The sequence below is a fragment of the Callionymus lyra genome, chromosome 17, assembly GCF_982586985.1.
Source record: "Callionymus lyra chromosome 17, fCalLyr1.hap1.1, whole genome shotgun sequence".
NCBI classification, from domain to species: Eukaryota; Metazoa; Chordata; class Actinopteri; order Syngnathiformes; family Callionymidae; genus Callionymus; species Callionymus lyra.
Window position 1 is genome coordinate 22,420,017 of NC_141834.1, and position 9,473 is coordinate 22,429,489.

Below are 9,473 nucleotides of genomic sequence, written 5' to 3' on the forward strand. Positions count from 1 at the left end.
CTCCGCCCCCCCGGTCTCTGCCGCCTCACAGCGTCTCCTCTCGTCCTCAGCAAACCAAAGAGCGCGTGAAGCTGCTGATCCAACTCGCCGACGGCTTCTGCGACAAAGGCCACGCCCACGCGGCGGAGATCAAGAAATGGGTTTCGTCGGTGGACAAGAGATATAGAGACTTCTCGCTCCGCATGGACAAGTACCGCACCTGCCTGGAGTCGGCTCTGGGCATCTCCTCGGACTCCAACAAGGCGGTGAGTCACGTGGACGCTAATGACCGCGCGTCGCACACGCGTGTGCGGCAACACAATGGTCACATGACAACATAATGGTCACACAACAACACAATGGTCACACAACAACACAATGGTCACATGACAACATAATGGTAACACAACAACACAATGGTCACATGACAACATAATGGTCACACAACAACATAATGGTCACACAACAACACAATGGTAACACAACAACATAATGGTCACACAACACAATGGTAACACAACAACATAATGGTCACACAACAACATAATGGTCAGACAACAACATAATGGTCACACAACAACATAATGGTCACACAACAACATAATGGTCACACAACAACACAATGGTCACACGACAACATAATGGTCACACAACACAATGGTAACACACCAACATAATGGTCACACAACAACATAATGGTCACACAACAACATAATGGTAACACAACAACATAATGGTCACACAACAACATAATGGTCACACAACAACACAATGGTCACACAACAACATAATGGTCACACAACAACACAATGGTCACACGACAACATAATGGTCACACAACACAATGGTAACACAACAACATAATGGTCACACAACAACATAATGGTCACACAACAACACAATGGTAGCACAACAACACAATGGTAATACAACAACATAATGGTTACACAACAACACAATGGTCACACAACAACACAATGGTAACACAACAACATAATGGTCACACAACAACATAATGGTCACACAACAACACAATAGTCACACAACAACACAATGGTCACACAACAACATAATGGTAACACAACAACATAATGGTCACACAACAACATAATGGTCACACAACAACACAATGGTCACATGACAACATAATGGTCACACAACAACATAATGGTCACACAACAACACAATGGTAACACAACAACATAATGGTCACACAACACAATGGTAACACAACAACATAATGGTCACACAACAACATAATGGTCAGACAACAACATAATGGTCACACAACAACATAATGGTCACACAACAACATAATGGTCACACAACAACACAATGGTCACACGACAACATAATGGTCACACAACACAATGGTAACACACCAACATAATGGTCACACAACAACATAATGGTCACACAACAACATAATGGTAACACAACAACATAATGGTCACACAACAACATAATGGTCACACAACAACACAATGGTCACACAACAACATAATGGTCACACAACAACACAATGGTCACACGACAACATAATGGTCACACAACACAATGGTAACACAACAACATAATGGTCACACAACAACATAATGGTCACACAACAACACAATGGTAGCACAACAACACAATGGTAATACAACAACATAATGGTTACACAACAACACAATGGTCACACAACAACACAATGGTAACACAACAACATAATGGTCACACAACAACATAATGGTCACACAACAACACAATAGTCACACAACAACACAATGGTCACACAACAACATAATGGTAACACAACAACATAATGGTCACACAACAACATAATGGTCACACAACAACACAATGGTCACATGACAACATAATGGTCACACAACAACATAATGGTCACACAACAACACAATGGTAACACAACAACATAATGGTCACACAACAACACAATGGTCACACAACAACACAATGGTAACACAACAACATAATGGTCACACAACAACATAATGGTCACACAACAACATAATGGTCACACAACAACATAATGGTCACACAACAACATAATGGTCACACAACAACACAATGGTAACACAACAACATAATGGTAACACAACAACACAATGGTCACACAACAACACAATGGTAACACAACAACATAATGGTCACACAACAACATAATGGTAACACAACAACACAATGGTCACACAACAACACAATGGTAACACAACAACATAATGGTAACACAACAACACAATGGTCACACAACAACACAATGGTAACACAACAACACAATGTCACAGAGCAAAGAGCTGCAGCTGGACATCATCCCCGCCAGCGCGCCGGGGTCAGAGGTCAAGCTCAGGGACGCCGCCCACGAGCTCAACGAGGAGAAGAGGAAGTCGGCTCGAAGGAAAGAGTAAGAAGGCGCCCGAGGTGTTGATTGACAGGTGATGAGGGGGTCACCTGACCTGTTGACCTTTCAGGTTCATCATGGCCGAGCTGATCCAGACGGAGAAGACGTACGTCCGAGACCTGCGCGAGTGTATGGACGTACGTGCACGTTACACATGTATATGTATATGTATGTAATATATGTGTATAGATAGATATACTGTATATATATATACTGTGTATATATATATACTGTGTATATTTATCGCTTTAACTTCAGAATTGACTTTTCAAATGTTCAAACTTTACATTTTATATTGAAATGTTTTTTTGTTTATATATATATAATTTAATTTTCGAACATTTGAATATTTTCAAAATATATATTTTTATTTTTTTTACACAGTTTGATTTTCTAATTCCAATAATTGAAAAATGTGTTTTTTTCAAAAAATTCAATGAAAATCGTGGTATAATATAATAGAGTCTCCAGACATTACCAATAGAGCACCGAGCTACTTGATCTTGATCGGTAAGTAACGACTGCTGCCATCTAGAGGCCGGAAGTTTAATTGCAGCACAAAAATGAACAAACACAGTGAATATTTTAACGTACATTTTAAATAAAAATATGTAATTATTGTATTTTATACGCACTTTGTTGAAATAAACATGATAGAAAATCAAGTATGATTTAAAAGTCAAGATCAATCAATAAGGTTGTACTGAGTATCCGTCATGAAAAAATATTACAATATATCAATGAATGTTTTTGAATGAAAAAACACTGATTTTAGTAACATATATTTTCAACAACTGGAATACTATATCAAACTCTATATGTAAAACAACAAATATAACATTATTTTAAAATAATAAAATCAACTTAAGATCAATAAAAATGAAGAATTAAATACTTAAAAAAGAGTAGAAATATATAAATATTCAACCTTTGAAATATTCCATCCATCACTGGTTGAGGTTCATGTGTGCAGACGTACTTGTGGGAGATGACCAGCGGCGTCGAGGAGATTCCTGCAGGCATCGTGAACAAAGAGCACGTGATCTTCGGGAACATGCAGGACCTGTTCGAGTTCCACCACAAGTGAGTCCGAGTCTCCTGGTCTCTGGGAGTCTCTGGGAGTCTCTGAGTCTCTGAGTCTCTGGGAGTCTCTGTGAGTCTCCTGGTCTCTGGGAGTCTCTGTGAGTCTCTGAGTCTGTGAGTCTCTGTGAGTCTCTGAGTCTCTGGGAGTCTCTGGGAGTCTCCTGGTCTCTGGGAGTCTCTGTGAGTCTCTGAGTCTGTGAGTCTCTGTGAGTCTCTGAGTCTCTGGGAGTCTCTGGGAGTCTCCTGGTCTCTGGGAGTCTCTGTGAGTCTCCTGGTCTCTGGGAGTCTCTGTGAGTCTCTGAGTCTGTGAGTCTCTGTGAGTCTCTGAGTCTCTGGGAGTCTCTGGGAGTCTCCTGGTCTCTGGGAGTCTCTGTGAGTCTCCTGGTCTCTGGGAGTCTCTGTGAGTCTCTGAGTCTGTGAGTCTCTGTGAGTCTCTGAGTCTCTGGGAGTCTCTGGGAGTCTCCTGGTCTCTGTGAGTCTCTGTGAGTCTCCTGGTCTCTGGGAGTCTCTGTGAGTCTCCTGGTCTCTGGGAGTCTCTGTGAGTCTCCTGGTCTCTGGGAGTCTCTGTGAGTCTCCTGGTCTCTGGGAGTCTGTGAGTCTCCTGGTCTCTGGGAGTCTCTGTGAGTCTCTGAGTCTGTGAGTCTCTGTGAGTCTCTGAGTCTCTGGGAGTCTCTGTGAGTCTCTGAGTCTCTGGGAGTCTCTGGGAGTCTGAGTCTCTGAGTCTCTGAGTCTCTGAGTCTCTTTGAGTCTCTGAGTCTCTGAGTCTCTGAGTCTCTGAGTCTCTGAGTCTCTGAGTCTGTGAGTCTCTGAGTATCTTTGAGTCTCTGAGTCTCTGAGTCTCTGAGTCTCTGAGTCTCTGAGTCTCTGAGTCTCTGAGTCTGTGAGTCTCTGAGTATCTTTGAGTCTGTGAGTCTCTGAGTATCTTTGAGTCTCTGAGTCTCTGAGTCTCTTTGAGTCTCTGAGTCTCTGAGTATCTTTGAGTCTCTGAGTCTGTGAGTCTGTGAGTCTCTGAGTCTCTGTGAGTCTGTGAGTCTCTGAGTCTGACGTGAGCTTCTGTTGCAGCATCTTCTTGAAGGAGCTGGAGAAGTACGAGCAGCTGCCGGAGGACGTCGGCCATTGTTTCGTCACCTGGGTAAAGACTGTTTTGTGTTTGTGTTTCCTTCAAGTCTTGATGTTTGTGTTTCCTTCAAGTCTTTATGTTTGTGTTTCCTTCAAGTCTTGATGTTTGTTTCCTTAAAGTCTTTATGTTTGTGTTTCCTTCATGTCTTGACGTTTGTGTTTCCTTCAAGTCTTGATGTTTGTGTTTCCTTCAAGTCTTTATGTTTGTGTTTCCTTCAAGTCTTTATGTTTGTGTTTCCTTCAAGTCTTGATGTTTGTGTTTCCTTGAAGTCTTGACGTTTGTGTTTCCTTCAAGTCTTTATGTTTGTGTTTCCTTCAAGTCTTGATGTTTGTGTTTCCTTGAAGTCTTGACGTTTGTGTTTCCTTCAAGTCTTTATGTTTGTGTTTCCTTCAAGTCTTGACGTTTGTGTTTCCTTCAAGTCTTTATGTTTGTGTTTCCTTCAAGTCTTTATGTTTGTGTTTCCTTCAAGTCTTTATGTTTGTGTTTCCTTCAAGTCTTGACGTTTGTGTTTCCTTCAAGTCTTTATGTTTGTGTTTCCTTCAAGTCTTTATGTTTGTGTTTCCTTCAAGTCTTGATGTTTGTGTTTCCTTCAAGTCTTTATGTTTGTGTTTCCTTCAAGTCTTGACGTTTGTGTTTCCTTCAAACCTTGAAGTTTGTGTTTCTTTCAAGTCTTGACGTTTGTGTTTCCTTCAAACCTTGAAGTTTGTGTTTCCTTCAAGTCTTGACGTTTGTGTTTCTTTCAAGTCTTGACGTTTGTGTTTCTTTCAAGTCTTGAAGTTTGTGTTTCTTTCAAGTCTTGACGTTTGTGTTTCTTTCAAGTCTTGACGTTTGTGTTTCTTTCAAGTCTTGACGTTTGTGTTTCTTTCAAGTCTTGAAGTTTGTGTTTCTTTCAAGTCTTGACGTTTGTGTTTCTTTCAAGTCTTGACGTTTGTGTTTCTTTCAAGGCCGACAAGTTCCAGATGTACGTCAACTACTGCAAGAACAAACCTGACTCTACGCAGCTGATCCTGGAACACGCCGGACCATACTTCGACGTAACATCACATTATTACATTCAAATACTCACGTTTAAATACTACATTCTGTGTTTGAATACTGGTTATGTTTTTCATGGTTTTTAAATACTTTCTGTGTACATGTTTAGTTTTTTCTAATACAATTTAAATACTTTTTCTGTTGAATATTATTATTATTACTATTATTTTTGTAGGTTTTATTTTTGAGTGATAGTTGAGTATTTTTCTGTTGCAGTGTGAAGTAGAACCAACAAATATTTGAAGAGAAATGTAATATATTTTCTAGTTATTTGTTTTATTTCTGAGCTAGATTTCATGTTTGGTTCCATTGAGTCATTTTTTAAATCTTGTGTTGCAATACCCAGGAGATCCAGCAGAGGCATCGTCTGGCCAACTCCATCTCCTCGTACCTGATCAAACCGGTTCAGAGAATCACGAAGTACCAGCTGCTGCTCAAGGTGCGTCTTTCATGGAAATATAATATACTTTATTCTATTATATTCTAATATACTCTATACTAGTTATTGGCTTCACTCTTTTCTTTATTTAAAGTTTTAATTGTTCTTTTTGCAATATTTTCATTTAATAATTTACAAGTTAAATTCTTTTTATTATTAAATAATTACATTTTTTAAATAAATAATTATTTTTAAACATAAAGTTTGATCATTTAATTCCAAAAATCCAAAAATAAATGTTTTAAATTTAATATTTTTTAATTTGTGGTCTTTAAAATTCAATATAAAAATGTTTTCAAAGTGTCTGAGATTCGCCATAAAGACGTCGAGTGTGTATCAAAGTTGTTAACGTGTGTGTGTGTGTGTGTGTGTGTGTGTGTGTGTGTGTGTGTGTGTGTGTGTGTGTGTGTGTGTGTGTCTCCTCCAGGAGTTGTTGACGTGTTGCGAGGAGGGCAAAGGTGAGATCAAGGACGGTCTGGAGGTCATGCTCAGCGTCCCCAAGAGAGCCAACGATGCCATGCACCTGTCCATGCTGGACGGTGAGTTCAGACCCGAGCAAACGATCACAGATCATCAGGAGTTTCTTCTCAATATTTCAACCATTTCACAAACAAACCAAACAATTCAAACCATAAACATCACTTTGTTCTGCTCCAGGGTTCGACGGGAACCTGGACTCTCAGGGGGAGCTGATCCTGCAGGAGTCCTTCCAGGTCTGGGACCCCAAGACTCTGATCCGCAAGGGGCGCGAGCGACACCTGTTCCTGTTCGAGATGTCGCTGGTGTTCAGCAAAGAAGTGAAGGATTCCAACGGACGCAGCAAATACCTGTTCAAGAGCAAACTGTTTGTGAGTACACCTGTCAATCACCTGTCAATCACCTGTCACTCAACTGTTTGTGAGTACACCTGTCAATCACCTGTCACTCAACTGTTTGTGAGTACACCTGTCAATCACCTGTCAATCACCTGTCAATCACCTGTCACTCAACTGTTTGTGAGTACACCTGTCAATCACCTGTCAATCACCTGTCACTCAACTGTTTGTGAGTACACCTGTCAATCACCTGTCACTCAACTGTTTGTGAGTACACCTGTCAATCATCTGTCACTCAACTGAGTACACCTGTCAATCACCTGTCACTCAACTGAGTACACCTGTCAATCACCTGTCACTCAACTGTTTGTGAGTACACCTGTCAATCACCTGTCACTCAACTGTTTGTGAGTACACCTGTCAATCACCTGTCACTCACCTATAACTCAACTTTTTGTGAGTACACCTGTCAATCACCTGTCACTCAACTGTTTGTGAGTACACCTGTCAATCATCTGTCACTCAACTGAGTACACCTGTCAATCACCTGTCACTCAACTGAGTACACCTGTCAATCACCTGTCACTCAACTGTTTGTGAGTACACCTGTCAATCACCTGTCACTCAACTGTTTGTGAGTACACCTGTCAATCACCTGTCACTCACCTATAACTCAACTTTTTGTGAGTACACCTGTCAATCACCTGTCACTCAACTGTTTGTGAGTACACCTGTCAATCATCTGTCACTCAACTGAGTACACCTGTCAATCACCTGTCACTCAACTGTGAGTACACCTGTCAATCATCTGTCACTCAACTGAGTACACCTGTCAATCACCTGTCACTCAACTGAGTACACCTGTCAATCACCTGTCACTCAACTGTTTGTGAGTACACCTATCAATCATCTGTCACTCAACTGTTTGTGAGTACACCTAACAATCATCTGTCAGTACACCTGTCAATCACCTGTCACTCAACTGTTTGTGAGTACACCTGTCAATCATCTGTCAGTACACCTGTCAACCACCTGTCACTCAACTGTTTGTGAGTGCACCTGTCAATCACCTGTCACTCAACTGTTTGTGAGTGCACCTGTCAATCACTACCTGTCGTCCTCAGACGTCAGAACTGGGCGTGACGGAACACGTGGAAGGGGATCCGTGTAAGTTCGCTCTGTGGATCGGCAGAACTCCCACCTCGGACAACAAGATCGTGCTCAAGGTAACCGCTTGACCCGTGACCTTTGACCTCTGCAGCCGGTCTCACAGCCGCCCCCACTGTTAGTCACCATGAGTTACGCGTGTCGTCAGTCGCCGCCTCTGACACTGATGGTTGCTAAGAGACGAGCCGCGGGAAATAAACGAGTGACTCGTCAGTGTCGAGTGAAGGTGTGACTCACACTCACAACATTTACTTTATTCACTTCACTCTGATGAAAGTTTTCAACAACATTTGACATGTTTTAGATCAAAATAAAACATCTCACACAGAAATATAATTCAATGGTACAATTAATATCATGAAAACATTATAAAACATTAAAATTATTTGTTTTTATTTGTATTTGTTCAATTATGACATGTGTTTGTCGTTGCGTGACGTGTTTGTCGTCACATGACATGTTTTTGGCGCGTGGTGTGTTTGTCGTCACATGACATGTTTTTGGCGCGTGGTGTGTTTGTCGTCGCGTGAAATGTTTGTCGTCACGTGACATGTTAGTTGTAAAGTGACATGTTTGCTGTCTTGTGACATGTTTGTTGTAAAGTGACATGTTTGCTGTCTTGTGACATGTTTGTTGTCATATTATGTGTTTGTTGTCATGTGACGTGTTTGTTGTCATGTGACGTGTTTGTTGTCATGTTATGTGTTTGTTGTCAAGTGATGTGTTTGTTGTCAAGTGATGTGTTTGTTGTCATGTGACATGTGACATGTTTGTTGTCACATGATGTGTTTGTTGTCATGTGACGTGTTTGTTGTCATGTGACATGTTTGTTGTCATGTGACATGTGACGTGTGTGTTGTCAAGTGATGTGTTTGTTGTCATGTGACATGTTTGTTGTCATGTGAAGTGTTTGTTGTCATGTGACATGTTTGTTGTCATGTGAAGTGTTTGTTGTCACATGATGTGTTTGTTGTCATGTGACGTGTTTGTTGTCATGTGACATGTTTGTTGTCATGTGACATGTTTGTTGTCAAGTGATGTGTTTGTTGTCATGTGACATGTGACGTGTTTGTTGTCACATGATGTGTTTGTTGTCACATGATGTGTTTGTTGTCATGTGACATGTTTGTTGTCACATGATGTGCTTGTTGTCATGTGACATGTTTGTTGTCATTTGACATGTGACGTGTGTGTTGTCAAGTGATGTGTTTGTTGTCATGTGACATGTTTGTTGTCATGTGAAGTGTTTGTTGTTACATGATGTGTTTGTTGTCATGTGACGTGTTTGTTGTCATGTGACATGTTTGTTGTCATGTGACATGTTTGTTGTCATGTGACATGTGACGTGTTTGTAGTCACATGATGTGTTTGTTGTCATGTGACGTATTTGTTGTCATGTGACAGGTGAAGTGTTTTTTTGTCACAGGACGTGTT

General features: G+C 40.9%; 1 protein-coding gene across 2 annotated transcripts in view; it reads left to right on the top strand.

The window, feature by feature from the left end:
- triob (trio Rho guanine nucleotide exchange factor b) overlaps positions 1–9,473 on the top strand; it is a 153,351-nt gene that overhangs the window by 101,792 nt on the left and 42,086 nt on the right. For both annotated transcript variants that reach the window (XM_087778987.1, XM_087778986.1), the window contains exons 24-33: positions 51–245; positions 2,268–2,383; positions 2,451–2,517; positions 3,354–3,463; positions 4,526–4,595; positions 5,528–5,617; positions 5,965–6,057; positions 6,485–6,596; positions 6,715–6,905; positions 7,997–8,098. In XM_087778987.1, coding sequence (XP_087635113.1) covers positions 51–245; positions 2,268–2,383; positions 2,451–2,517; positions 3,354–3,463; positions 4,526–4,595; positions 5,528–5,617; positions 5,965–6,057; positions 6,485–6,596; positions 6,715–6,905; positions 7,997–8,098 — 1,146 coding nt within the window. The remainder of the gene's footprint in view (positions 1–50; positions 246–2,267; positions 2,384–2,450; positions 2,518–3,353; positions 3,464–4,525; positions 4,596–5,527; positions 5,618–5,964; positions 6,058–6,484; positions 6,597–6,714; positions 6,906–7,996; positions 8,099–9,473) is intronic.